The sequence below is a fragment of the Boleophthalmus pectinirostris genome, unplaced genomic scaffold (genome assembly GCF_026225935.1).
Source record: "Boleophthalmus pectinirostris isolate CB_2022bp ecotype Guang Dong unplaced genomic scaffold, ASM2622593v1 HiC_scaffold_1, whole genome shotgun sequence".
Lineage (NCBI taxonomy): Eukaryota > Metazoa > Chordata > Actinopteri > Gobiiformes > Gobiidae > Boleophthalmus > Boleophthalmus pectinirostris.
Genome location: NW_026570970.1, coordinates 24,280,082 through 24,295,138, shown reverse-complemented (window position 1 = coordinate 24,295,138; position 15,057 = coordinate 24,280,082). Strand labels below are relative to the sequence as shown.

General features: G+C 37.0%; 1 protein-coding gene across 3 annotated transcripts; it reads left to right on the top strand.

Annotated features, from left to right (window-relative positions):
• The first annotated feature begins 82 nt into the window (after nt 1-82).
• On the top strand, nt 83-14,811 carry LOC110156081 (coiled-coil domain-containing protein 138). Of its 3 annotated transcripts, XM_020920265.2 has the most exons (14): nt 83-376; nt 1,864-1,985; nt 2,064-2,143; nt 2,423-2,580; nt 3,246-3,383; nt 3,494-3,613; nt 4,076-4,153; nt 4,271-4,381; nt 5,195-5,335; nt 5,503-5,619; nt 6,626-6,815; nt 9,334-9,510; nt 12,924-13,062; nt 13,847-14,811. In XM_020920265.2, exons 1-14 carry the CDS (start codon nt 323-325, stop codon nt 13,971-13,973), a joined length of 1,752 nt encoding a protein of 583 aa, XP_020775924.1. In that variant the 5' UTR covers nt 83-322; the 3' UTR covers nt 13,974-14,811. The 3 variants fall into 3 exon arrangements, with proteins under 3 accessions (XP_020775924.1, XP_055008242.1, XP_055008247.1); XM_055152267.1 differs by lacking the exon at nt 3,494-3,613; XM_055152272.1 differs by lacking the exons at nt 12,924-13,062; nt 13,847-14,811 and adding an exon at nt 7,199-7,223 and having other exon boundaries at nt 9,334-9,467.
• The last annotated feature ends 246 nt before the right edge of the window (nt 14,812-15,057 follow it).

Below are 15,057 nucleotides of genomic sequence, written 5' to 3'. Positions count from 1 at the left end.
TCTAACCTCAGCTGCTAGAGGGCGCTGTCACATTTTTAATCCCCTTGAACACGTCACACATCCGCCAAATTCGGATGTTTATGTCCCTTTTTCAAAACGTGAAAGTGTGAGGTGTGAACTCTGAAGTTTACTTTAGCCGCACATTAAATGATTTGCAGTTGCAACGCTAGCCATCGTTACATCAGTATAAACAAAGGTACAAACAAGTTACCAGCTAGAACCACACGCTTTGACAAACTTTACAAAGACGAGTGGATTCTATCAGAATATAGAAGGGTCTGACTGGTCAGGCAAACAAACAAGCGGATTAAATGATTGAAACATGGCAACATCCGCTGAGAAACGCACCACGATTTCAGCGAGCAGAAAAAAGCAGGTACAATTTTGTATAACGTACTACAGGTCCACATTAAGAGCATTTTCTTGATCAGTTAAATCCAGTAGCTGTCACTGCATTATATTGACTAATAAATAAGTATTGTCTGTGCTGTGCCACCATAATATCTGTATAAACCTGGGGGAAACACGGATTACTTGCATGTGGTTGTGGTGGATTTTAGGAGGAATAGGCCACAGCTGCACTCTGTGACCATCTAGGGCAGGGGTGTCAAACTCATTTTGGTCCGGGGGCCGTATCCAACCTACTTTGATCCCAAAGGGGCCGGATCAGAAAACTCATGGAATATAAACCCCAAAAATAACAATAATATAAGTTCAAATATTTGTGCAGAGAAATGCAAATCTATTACAGAAATATTTTTTATATTATAATATTATGAACAACCTGAAACTTTAAGAAAAATTCAATTTCAATATTTAAAATATTTTAGTAGAAAACCACCCAAGGGCCACATTAAAGGTCTTGGAGGGCCGGATCTGGCCCCCGGGCCTTATGTTTGACACCTGTGATCTAGGGGGACACTGTGGAGGTTGTGGAGACATGTAAGTACTTAGAGGCCTTTAGCTCATCTACAGACTGGACTGGTCTGAGCACGTGCACATGCTGTAGAGAAAGGGACAGAGCAGCCTGCACTTTCTGAGAAGGCTGAAGTCCTTTAACATGTACTCCTGCTCTTGTTCTACCGGATTGTCATCTTCACTGTCCTCTTCACCAGTGTGGTCTGCTGGGGAGGAAGTAGGCCTGTCACTATAATTATAATATTGACTCATTGTTCAATGTATGAAAGCTGCAAGAATATACTTTGTGGCTCAAAATTTGTCATGGTTAAAATTTCAACACTGGTCAGATTTTAGTTATTTCTATGTAATACAATAAACTGAGCTATAGACGGTAGAATAAATAACTTCTCTGGCTAATTATTATTGGTTCATTCTGCTATTTATTTGTTGCAACTTGGGGCTTTTGAATTATACTGTCTATTTAAAAATGGTTTACTGAGATTATCCTGCTTTTGTAGTATAAAAGTAGTTTTAATATTACATATTTCAACTTACTTATTATCCTCAAAAAGAAAGATGCCATGTGGCTGAATAAGATGGTGAGGAAGGCAGACTCTGTAGTGGGTGTTGAGCTTGACTCAATCATATTTGTGGCTGAGAACAGAACAAACTCCTTTCCATCATATATAACCCTGCACCCCTTGCACCATCACCGGACAGAAGAGCACCTGAGGGGATAAGCTATTGTCTCTGTCCTGATCAATGGACAGACACTGGAAGTCCTTTGTCCCATGTGCCATACATACGATAGCTGATGAGTGCAGGGGGATGAACTGTCAATTTGAACTTCATTATTAATATTTTTTTCTTTATGTTGCTTCTGCCAAACTTTGAATTTCCTTCAGGATCTATAAAGTATCTATCTATCCATCTATCCATCTGACCATATGTTATTTTCTTTAGTTGCCAGATCGTGAGGATAACGCACAAAATCTCATCAGGACTCACATGTTTGACAAGGAATTCAAAGGTTACAGTAAAGTTTTACATGGACTATTTAAAGGACTTATCCTCACACCAGACTTGTAAGTATATGAGTATATGAGTATAAGTGTTAATAGCAGTCTCTGACACCATATCTTAACTATGTCTCATTATTTGAGGTCTGAAAGTGATGAAGAAGAGGTGGAGAATCATAGAGCCCATGCTCTTTCAGATTCACAGCAGCTTTTTACAGAAACAGGTGCAAATATATTTAAATTTCTTACTATCATTTGTATTGTTTTTATTCATGTTAAGATGAAAGTCTTTAAATTGCTGTTGTCAAAATGTTTACCAACATGCCTAGATTGCAATATTAGTTATGTTATTGCATTTAGTTTAAAAGGACTATTTGGGCATGGTGGGCTCAGAGCCTCACAGTAAAACCTCTCTATCTTCCTGTGTTTGTTTGTTGTAGCTCTCTGCAATATAAATATTTAAAGCACCATCCTGGGGCTTTTCTTCTTTTGTACTTGTCCAGATGTGACCTTGCCTTCTTACTTGAATGGGAGCCTTGGGTCTCGGGAAACTGACAGAGAGAGGGATGGAGCTCGGCATCTTTCTTACTTTTGCTCCTCGTCGACCTCTGGAGCAGTCAAAATACTGCAGGAGATGGAGACCGTCTATGAGCAGCTTAAGGTGAACAAAGTCCTACAGTGAAAGAATAATCAATCATAATAAACATCAGTATGGGCCAATGTTTACTGTTGAATTGCATTAGGGAATATATTTTTCTTTATTTTCTGGGAGATATATTTTTAATCTGAAATTCAAATAAGGAGTTTAAGGCTACCATTTGTAAGTTGTGGTCAGGGGTGTCTGCTCTTCTTCTGTGAGGCCGAAGCTGGCACACTATGACAACAACACTCAGACAACAACCAACCTAGATGGTGATATGTGAGAACACAACTCTGGCTTGTTGGATGTTAGCTTTAATATGAGATTAAACATTGCACAAGCAGTATTACATAACATTACCGGGCGTGGCTATGTTTTCCTAACCTTGAACGAACAAAATAGCCTGTATTGACGCTGCCACGTTTGTTTTGGGTCATTTGGGCCTTTGGCTTCCACACAAACCTGTTGCAGCTCTATGATTGGTCTGCCTACCAATTATCCTTACAGCAGACATTGACTACCACATTCTGTGGTAGTTGATGCTGTTGTTGTATAACTATACTGTACATTCCTGACAGATACATTTTTGTGAATAGTCAATTTCTTTTGCAATGAGTATCTAATAGAACTTGTCTTGGGTTTGAAGAATGTGCCGTAATTCATACATGTATTGCATTTGAGCACAGACTGAGCGACAGAAGCAGCTGCAGTGGGAGGAGGAGTTAGAGCAGCGAGAGATGAGACTGAAACAACAAGAGGAGGGTCTTCAGAAACTCTTGGGTTTAGAAGAAATGTGCCACTCAAAAATGCTTTCTGCAGAAGAGGTCAGTGGAACAAAAAACTTAAAATGTGTGAAAAAAAATAAGAAATTGCTGCCAATGTATATGGATTTTGTATTTCAAATTTTTGTGTTGTGTCCTCCTGACATGACCAGAAACAAAAGAAAGAGATCCTTCACCTCCAAAATCTACTGCGGGAAAAGACCAAAGAAAACAAGAGACTGAAGTCAAGCTTTGAATCTCTCAAAGATCTGAACGACAATATGAAAAAACGGGTGCGGTTGGAGAAAATTAATTATGGGAAAGAAATTTAGCTAGCTAATATGACAAAATAATAGATCACCTTTTTCTGTTATTTATTACCATTTAAAACAGTTATTATTTTTCTGTGCACCTCATATGTATATCATTGATGATTTGATGTTTAAAAATTATATTTTTATAGCATGCTCCTTACCATCTTGTTTAAAAGTTAGTTTGGTGGTGTTTTTGAAAGTTGTATTTTAAATTCTTTGAATATGTGAATATTTTGTGAATCAAGATCTCAATGTTCAAGCTTATGCAAATTAATTGTAGTTCTAATCTTTTACTTTGCCTACTTGAATCCACAAGAGGGCAGTATAACACAGCTTGTTCAGTATGTTTCTGTACAATTTGACAACTTCTTAAACATTACTTACTTATGTTATATATATATATATATTTTTTTTTAATTTATTTATTATAATCAATAACAGCTAAATGAATTGAGTGAGCAGAACAAAAGGCTGGAGAAGCAGTCAAAGAGGGTGCAGGCCCGACTTGAAAACCTACAGGTGAGACTTTGAACTTTCAGCGTTTCATTAAAGCCAGTCCATAAAACAGATTCAGCTGTTTGTGACATTTATTGTAACATAAATCCTGACTAATTATATTTAAATGCTTCTTTTCAGAGGAAATATCAGCACGGTGTTGCATTGAGAGAATGTCAGAAAATAAATGACCCCCTGGAAAGGGTCAAACCTCTCGAAAAGGACAAAACCTCTGGTAAAAATATCAGCAAGGTATGTCTATGTCATTACAAACTGGCAAATTTGTTACTATACCTGCATATCTACTTTTACTTCTTTCAATTAATAAATAAAGGTTTTTAATAATTGCATTTTCAAGCTTCTCCTGAACATTTTTAAACCAGTATAAAGTGTTATTAGGCAATACACACAACATAATTTCTTTAGTTATTTTTATTTGACTATTTTAAGACTTATCTACTTGTTTTTCAAATTGATTATTGCACATTAATGTAGCTTGCCAGTATATACATGTAATTAACTAAACGACAGTGTTTAAGAACTTGTTTGGCGCTAATGAATTCCTAATTTCTCTCCCATCTTCTGTTGATACAATTTGGTTTTAATTCTGCATTTAGGTGTATATTGCATCTAATGCAACAATACAAAATATAATATTGTATTGTTCAGTATGGTCTTCACAAACACACGTGTGGGTCAATATGCATTTGCCACTATTCCAGCACATTAATCGTCCATTATATGGTCTCATATACAGGAAGAAAACAGCCCTATAAAGGCTTATCCATGCTATAAAGGTCCTATATTACATAAAATGTACTCTGGTGAGCTTTAATCCATGTTATAATACTGTTACTGGCCTCAGAAACATACCGGAGTTCACATATGCTTGAGTCTACATCTCTTCTTTTACATCTCTTCTACAACTTTCTTTTTTTTTTTCTTTTTTTTCTTCTTCTGAGGCCTTGAACTTTGCATCCCTTCTAGACATATGCCTCTTCTTTATTCCTCATGTGTATACTTATGTCATTCTTGTATCAATCTTCTTGTTTATACATCCTGCAGGTTTTCCCTTCTGCAAAGCTGCTCTCTCTGCTCCTGGACTGGGTTCTTGATGAGCATCTCAACTCATCAATGGTCCCCAGTGTTAAAGATGTGGGCCACTGTTTACCCGCAGAAATACTACTCAACGAAAGGTGCCTCAAGGTTGGACTCCTCATTGCAGTTTCACTCTTATTTTATTGCAGAGACTTTTTTCAGCACTTGTCTCGGTGTCATGACCACAATGAACGATACCCGATGCCACATAAAAAAAAGCTTTATTGAGATAGAAGTGATAATTTATCTACAGTAAGTTGTGTTTTTGTCCCCAGGTACTGCCATTATTAGCAGATCAGCTTGCCCACACACCTTTGTCGGAGCCTGTGCTCGTCTGCAGCCTCCTTCACCTTATTCACAGGGCCCTGAGACACTTGGACAACAGTGGACAGGTTAGTAGGATTAAATGTGAGGTTTTGCTGTGAGGGAAAAAAGAGGTGAAAAAGTGGGTACTGCCTGGTATCATGTTTACATACTAACAGAAAGAGCCATTGTTTTGACACTGGGTTTATTTCCACTTGGGGTGAAAGTGGGGAATGATTGATGGCTCGCTCTGCATTGTTATGTCAAGATTTAAAACATGAGCTTCTAACCTAAAATGTGACTGTCAGCTACGGCCAACATCCTATGCCAACTATGAACTAATCCATGCCTGATTTGTGTCTTATTAAGGACTTTTCCTGGTGCTATCTGATTTATTTATTTAATCCACAAATGCACTCATTAAGTTGTTCAAGTTGCTTGAAAAGAATTAAATCTACTAACTTAAATCCAATATTTGGATTTCCAAGTATTTCGTAAACTTGATTAAACCAGCACTAAAACAGACTATTGACACAGGTCTGCAGTAGGCCCAAATGGGATAAATACGGTTTGTATAGCAATGTTATAGAGGAAAAGTGCAACACAAAATGACCCTCTGTAGATAGCTCATTTTAGTCATTCTAAATCTTTAGGTACATTTGAGGGACATGGTTTTGTTGCTTTTAGTTAAATGAAGAGCTATTAAGATTTTTACTATAGTTACAATGACATGTAAATGTGATGACTGTCAGTTCAGAGGTAGGACCTGTCATATTGAGTAGCCTCTTTCCAAACAAAATGGCAGATGGAGCTTAGAGTTTAGACAGGCACGTGTCATGAAGAGCAGAAAGCTTTTTGTTGGTTATACATTTTGGAAAGTGGGTGGTTTACTCAACTGATTAACTGGCTCCATGAGTTATTTACACGATCTGAGAGAGAGTGCACTGGTTCCTTGACAAACTGACCTTGTGTTTCATTCACTGTCTTTGACGCAGATCACTTTAGGCACATTGTTTTTGTTTCCTGAAGCCGCATAACAAATGTAACTGAACGCAGCCGTTTTACTTGCAGTTTGTTTGTGTTTACTATGAACAGCATGTGGTGTTATCAGCAACACTGAGGCGCATCGGAGAAGAAGTCTCCAAGCCTCGGAGCCATGTTCAGTCTCAGGATCCAGAGACAGAGGAACTGAATGGGCCCTGCTCTAGACAGGCTCTTTACAGAAGCCCATGTCCCGAGACACGCATCCTCTCTGTGCTCATCATACTACGCACAGTCACACAAGGTAATGGCTATATCTATATCTATATATGTGTGTGTATCTGTATATGTATATATATTTGAAATAAAGACCTAAAACAATCAGTGTTGAAATACTATACAATAAATCTGGTGAAAGAGCTGCTAAAAAGTAAAAGTTTAACCTTACAGAAACATTTTTCAAACAAGTGCACATTCTCTAAGGCAACAGACAAACACAAATTTGCAGAGCTGTTGTAGAATAAATTGTAGTAACCCGAGAATTGAAGAGGAGAGGTATGACACTGGAGTTCTCACACAGGAGAAGATTATTTACCATCAGCACAAGCAGACATGAACCCTTGACATTGTGATCGTGTTGTCCATTCCGGTCTAGTAATGTCCAGTCTGGCTCTGCTTCTGTTGTAGGCCAAGATAACGGACTGAGCTGGCAGTAAGTTCTCTAACCATATCTAATTTTCTATCACCACGATTCACTACTTGAGGCAAAGCTGGCAGTAAAAAGGGGTCTCAGAAAATTGATTTACAAACATAGAACTGCCTCTTTTTTAGTTTATTAGAAATGCAATAATTAAGAGTAAGAGCATTGTGCAGTATGTTATAAGTTAGAAGAAGATAATGCAGTAAGATTATTATAGCATATGGAGGAGACTAGACCAAGTCCATACCTTTCCTTTCGAAACAACAGATGTCGTTGAAATTGTTCATAATACAACTTTCAGCAGCCACAAGCTTAAGTTCATTTCTATACAACAGGTAGTGCACTTCTCTTGACATTTAAATAAAGATTCAGTCAAGCGGCTCCTCCAGGAACTTTTCTGTTTGTTCAAAATGTCACACACTTCAAAACACTTCACTTTGTTTTAAAGGTTTAATTTTCTGTATCCTTCACTTTTTTTCTCAGTCTTTTAAAATTCAATACATGTAAGTTGTTACAATATGCAGGGCTGACATTATTGGGTCTCCATGTCAAAATATTTTCAGTTTGTCAATCACTTGTGATACTACAGTTTTGTTTAGCAGTGGGTTCCAACTTTTGTTTTTGTTTTAAGTATCCCTTACACATTGCACCATATTATTTTCTAGTGAAAGCAACAAAACTACAACACCTTAATAAAAAAATACTGGACACATTAACAGTGTAAAGGCCAAAGCCAATGACATTATATAACCTTTTCACCATTATAAAACACATATGCAGTCAATCATATAGTTTTTTTTACTTCATTCACAAAGTGCTTAAACTTCCTTTCAGCTCTGTCCAGACGGAGCCTCATGTCTTCTCACTGTGTAAATCTGACTGTATGCTGACATGTTTTATGGAGCTTTCTTCTCCAATGACCTTGCTCCTACGGCTCTTAATGCTCCAAAGCTCCCACACTCTTTCACTATAAAGTCTATCTGCTGTCAGCATACAAACCAGGGTACTTTATTTATGTAAAACCAAATTGTTCATGATAAATATGTGTTTCGCCTCTTTGTTTAAAATTGGGACCATTCTTAGACTTCAAAAAGCAAAGGAATCTTTTATCTTGTGTCAGGTTTTATAAATTCACTCTCATAATTTCTTCTTCTGAGATTGTCCACAAATGTTGACCATTTTCATATGATAAGTATTGGAGAATATGTTTTGGGTTTTTTGGAGAGCCCTGTGCAGGAATAACAAGTTAGGGTCAAAGTTTGAACAGAAAAGGGAACAGGGATAAAAGCCTTGGACAGGCACATATTTTATGATCTGTTAGATTTGAATTTTTATATTTTTTTGACAGACCTTTTTGACTTTCTCTCTTTTGTTGTATTTGGTTGCCATAGAGAAGAGCTATGTGCACATTTGATCAGATTTTAAAAATTATTATATTCATTGCTCCAATCAGTCACAAAAAATTGTGTGATTTGTTCTGTTCTGTTCTGCAGTTAATTTAGTTCAGAACAATATGCTTCTTTTGCTTCTCGGTACTTGTGAGGAAGCTATTTGGCCTATACTGATTTTTAAAACATGAATTACAAAACATTACTTTAAATGATAAATATGTTTATTCTTCTGGCTCGACATTGACCAATATGATATTGATGCTGATAGCGATTGTTTAGAATCCATAGAATAGCCCAAAAATATTTTTATCGGCCAATTTGTAGGGATGATTTAGTAAATTTTACCCAAATTATCTATTCTGAGTTTAGTAGAATCTCATCCACAGCCTTGTTTTGCTACAGACTGTGTATAGTTGCTTTTTGCAGTCCTGTTTGGTAGTGTTCAAATAAACCTTTATGCATATATTTTAAATGTATATTTAGGCAAGTGGATGGGCCAAACAAAATATCAGCCTCTGCTGGAGATTTAAGGCTCAAAAATGCAGAATACTATTAAAATTATTGTAATTGTCAACTAGTCATGGTTATTGTAGCATTACCTACCTTAGCGAAACATTCGTACAGTGATCTGGCATGTTTATGAGAGTTTTACAGTGAACAGTGAGAGTTGTGTGTCTTGCCAAGGATACAATGGATGTATTACAGTGGGATTTCTGTTTGTTTATCCACAGCTGATGTACTGGCTCAGGTATTGCACTCCATGCACTCAGACCTGTTCCATGAGGAGTGCAGAGGCCTGTTGTTACAAAATGGAGGAGTGTCTGAGCTTCTGACAGTGCTGAGGACCGGGCGCGCAGGACTACAAGCTCCTATCATAGACATACTACTGCAGCTCACTCAAGAATCTAGTAAGTATTCATTGTAGTTTTCTTTATTTAAAGTCTACTGTCACAGGTCTCAACTGTCATATGGCTACAAGATACATTACAATTGAAAGGACTGTTTTATCTTGTATTTCTGTTTTTAAACTGAATGCGTGAGACATTACACAGACTTCGCATATAACATAATTATAAATTATCTATTATAAAAAATAGATTGTGTTTAGTTACTATTATTATAACTATATAATTTATTGATACTGTTTTCTTTTAACCAATGGCGATTATTCCATTATTGTATTGTGTAATCAGACCTGGAGGCACTGTGTGGGAGGCCTTATTGGTCACATGAGACTTTTAGATCGGTTGGTTTCCCGCAGTACTATGCACATTGACACTGGATGAGAAAGAGCATATACAATACCTTTTAAACTTGAAAATCCCAAATGGATGTATTGTTTGCAGCCTCTCAGTCGATTTGTAAACAGTTACAGTAATCGCAGGATCGCTTTGGACTGGTGTGACAGACATTGGGAACAGGCCCAAACAGTAACCAGAACATGCACATTATGGTTGATTTAGATATTTCATGGAGCATCCAAAAATATTTCCTTGATCCGTTATCTGAGAAATTGAGAATGTGCTTCAGCAAACAGGGACACTACATAGAAAGTACTAGTATTAATCAATATAAAGTAGGTATGTCAAGATTATTTGGTTTAAATTGATAATCAATTAACCATGACATCTACACTCTAAACTCAAAAAAAAAAACACTAAATGTCAAATCCCATACTTTTTTACTTTATCATTCAGAAAGTTTTATTTTAAAATACTGGCCTCACTAGAAGAGAGAATTAAGGATTTCATTGTTGTATGTATGTGTCAGTAATGGTGAATAATTATAAAACTGTATTCCTTCTCACAACAACCATAACCCTAAATTTGATATCATGACATCCCAATAAATCAGAGTCTTATATTAGCCCATCTGTAACCTGGTTGTTAATAAACTTTTCCTGCTGAAGTGTTTAGTGCTGACGTATACCCTAAAGTACTTATGATCTCTCTTCTCCTGATTTACTGACTGCTTTTTACTATCACTATTTGATTTGATTTACACCAGCCTGTTCTGGAGTATAAGGCCGTATCTTCCTCTTATAGGTAACATATGTGAATTGGGGAGGTAGGTTTCCACTCCCATCTATCATAAACCGTGGCCAGGCTATGCATTTAAAGTTGTGGCTGTAAAAAACTTAAATATTCCCTGCCTGTATGGTGTAGTTATGAGGCGTATCATTGGAGACTGCTAAATACTAATCCACAACAGAGTGCAGTAATTGGGGGAGCAGGGCCAGAGCTGTGTGCATGTGTGCGCTTCACTGGGACTCTAAGCCTGGCTAATTACTGTGTTTTACAAGCAAGAGCCAAAATGAGCAGAGACAAGGAGGGACTTACACCTAAAAAACGGTAGTTGCACTGCAGTGTACACAGCTTAGTATGGCCAGAAGTACTGTTTAAGATTTTAAAATTAGCAAATCGCAACTGCAATTTAAAAAAAATGTTTTCCTCCACAAACAACAAAATATCCTCTTCTATCTTCGGCATAAAACTGCTAATCCTGTAGTTTAGGTCTGTACAATGTTTCCTGAATTCTGAAATGTAATTCTTGCATTAGATTGCCAGTTCATATTTCTTTTTGACAATCCTCCCGGATGCTTAAAAAATTAACTTTGATCAGAAGCCCATTATTGATAGATGGATTACAAAACTAATCACAATGCTTGTCAGAAAAATTGCTATTAGATATTTTATCCAAATCATTCAGCCCCAATACCCATATTATCATTTAGTCATAATACACAATAGCACATTTCACATAGCTACATTTCACTCCTGCAGTTCTTTAAACAGTGAAATAAAGTTTGAATGGGGCATATGGACTTGTTTTCACCATGCCGTGTGCTTCAGCCATTCACACCTTGTTACTTTTTCACAGTCGCTCAGTGAGTCGTTATTTCATTCTGGTTCATAGTAAAGAACAGCCCCAGTGACCTCCGTAAATACCTTTCAACATATTATTAACCTTCATTAGAGTTTGATGGCCCCCACGGCTCCTGTATGTGCTGCTAATGGACCTGTTGTTTCTGTGAATAGCTGAGTGTATAAGAAACACATCTGCAGCTGTTATAATGAGCCTTAATGGTGTTTGTGTGTACAGAAATAGGCTTGAAAAAAAAAAAAAGTATTCATATAGAATTAAAACTCTTTCATTGGAGCTTTAATATTAAAGACGTGTATATATGTTTTATCTTGGTTTGGAGAGATAATGGATAGAGGGTTTATTTTGTTATAAGTTTGAATTCACACAAACACACACACACATTTTCTAAAAATATGGTATCTGTATGTTTTATTTTTACAATTAAAGTTTTTGTCATTTTTAAGCTATAACTGGGGTTAAGGCTATTTGACTAATGCAAATATATATTGACACATTCTTCCAGCTGACTGGAAGGTACTATTACCATTTTTCTATTTATCTTATTTAGTTACATCAAAGTGCAAGAAAAGGTTATTGTGGTCTGACTCCAAAAGGCTCAACAGTGACAAGCCACTCTGGTTTCAGAAGTACTTTTTTTAGTCATTAGCTAATTAACCTTGAGCAAGTTTTCTTTTATTTCTATGGGAGAAATTAATGAGAAATTCACTTCCAGAACTGGGGGGGTGGGCAGGCGGGCACTGTCGAGCTCCATAGCCTTTACATAAATAGCAGACCCTTACAACAGTAAAGCAATCAAGTTACTTCCTAAATTGCAGTTTTATCCCTCACGTGATCTTTGTGTGCATTTGTATTTTGTATGTTGTGATTGGAACCTAATTCCTTCCTGATCTTGTGCTATGTTTGGATGCCAGCGTGACCACTGCACTTCACTACCTCTACCATCAGGCCCCTCTCTCTTACATCTGATTCTTTACTCTCATGTTGCGGTTTTACAACGGCAGGAAGTGAATTTGTTGAAGGAAGTGGAATGTGACTTTAGCAGAAACAAATGTTTATTTACCCGGAACCCACTAATTTAAGGACTTCATAAGGTCCGAATTTATTTTTATTAATCTAAGAAATGTTGGCTCCACATGTGCGCTTTTCTGTGCTGTGTTTCATCTCCATATGTTTGTGTGTGAGGTTATGTTTTATTATACTGAAGGGTCAACGTCAACAGTGACAATATGGAAGCTCTTTTTTTAAACAAAACCTTTCTCCACTCGTCCACTCTGCATCTGCTTCCCTGCTACTCTGTGTTTGATTGATAAAATGTTTTCATGGCTTGTTTGTTCTCATTCCTGTGCAAATTTGGAAACTTCGACAAATCAGGCTCTAGAAGAAAAACGTCTTTGTTTACAACGGTGTTTGGAGTGATTTGTTTTTGTGTTTGTAGGCTACTATAAGAGCTTCATAGAGGCCTGTAGCTGTGATGGGTTTTTCCACACGATATCCCAAGTTCTCAGGAGTCCTCATTTGGAGCTGCTGCTTTTAGAAAAGCTCTGCATCCTTCTACAGAAACTCTCCACTATCAGGTAGGCCACACTATACAGCATGTCGGAGAGAGTTAATGAAAAAAACATACTTTGTTACTTTGTTGTTATGTCTTTGTGGGTCATCACTGGTTTTGAATTTTATTTAGAGGACCCAAAGTTGGATCTCACCATTAGTCTTCACCCTACATTACAGCATTTCAATCTGGCTTATATCTGCTTCATAATGTCTTGTAATTGTTAGATATGACAATTTTAGTGCAAATAAAACTATTTAATTTTCAGTTCATTATGCAACTTTCATGGTGGATGATCCGCCACCTGCTTCTCTCCATGAAGGTGTTATTGTTTTCCACAGTATGACATTAATACTGTTTATGTCCATGGAGAAAGGCATGTAACACCACCCGACCAAATTACATGTTACATATGTGGAGAGGCAATCAAATCACACACACTAAGAATTCATGTTTTTCAAGGTTTTTAGAAATAGCAAAAAAATTTATACAGTTAAAGATTCTGTAATGGCAGAAAAGTTACATAGTGGACCTTTAACTTCAGTAAATCAATGATGTGTTTGTGATTTGGTTCAAGCAGATAACATATCTTTTTAGACATTAATTTATTTCCCAAGCTTTAACTGTCAAGATACTAAACAAACAGGGGAAAGTTTGGGAGATGAGATTCACATAACACCAGACATATGCTGTAGTTCTCATTGTCTTGAATGCTTACAAAATGTCAAATATGACTTGAATGAGAGCCATAGTAATTTCACAGTCAACCTCTTTTAATCACTATCTCTGTCTTTTCCTTCTCTCATCAGAAGAAACCGCCGTCTCTTTGAGTCGTCCTCTGTCCTTGAGCAGATTCGTGAACTTCAGCGCAGATACGGACCCACACACACCTTTCTGTGCCTCAACCTCACCTCCATACTCCACAATTTACAGTGACTCAAGACTCAAGCCTAGTGCACTATGTACATGTGCAGGTCTGTGTAGTTGAAGACAGCTGCCTGCACTACCTCCCTAACCATATGTCTCTGCACATTCTTTATTTATACAGTTTTTGAAGTCCTGTCTTTGTCGGAAGGGCTTTTTTACCATTGCATATGTTTTGCTCTTTGAGATCCATCTGTTTTCATGCTTACACAGTATATTCTTATGCCTTCATATGGATTTCAAAGTACCACCTTGGATAATGCTGTGATTTGCCCTTCAACTTTACATTTAATACAGTAAAATAAACCAGGACTGAAGCAGATGCAGGGCTATACCAGAAACCAGGACCAACGCTAATCAAGGGCAAGACAAAATAGGGACTAAACAATGCAAACCTTATGCTGTAATAAACCAGGGACCGCTGCCTTATGGGTCTGCATTTGTCATTTAGCCACAACCATAATAAACAACAACAAAGCCATATACTGTATAGTAATAGTGTTGAAATTGTGAAAACTGCATATTTTTATTTCATAGCCTGATTTAATTAATGTCATTGATGGGACTGATCGCAGGCATACTAAGGACCAAACCAGGTCTAAACCAATACAAAAACAAGGACCATATTGACCAAATTTAAACCCATGATTTAAATTGCATTAAACCAGGTCTAACCCACATTTATAGCAAATCATTTTTACATAACATCACATTTAAGTTTTACAAAGCTCTAGCTCACTCTGAGGGGGCCAACTCACAATAAATGGGTTTGTAAGAAAGAAAAGGTTTGTAACAGATGTTTGTAAGAAATTAAGTTAATAGAACCAATAAGTAATATTGAATCCACATATTTTGTTTTGTGTTGGCAAAGTTATTTGTTAATGTGCATGGGTGGGTTGCATGGTCTGAGTACAGAATGTGCTAGATGGGACGGGTGAAAGCAGATATTTCAAATTTAATGTCCTCACCTCACTTGCGATGTCAAGAAGAGAACAGATTTGAGGCAACGCTGTCCAGAAATGTTAGAGCGGGTTTTGGAAAAGAGGGTCCATATCTGCAGCCAAAGGGCGTGCAACCTGGTTTTGATATTGGCGTT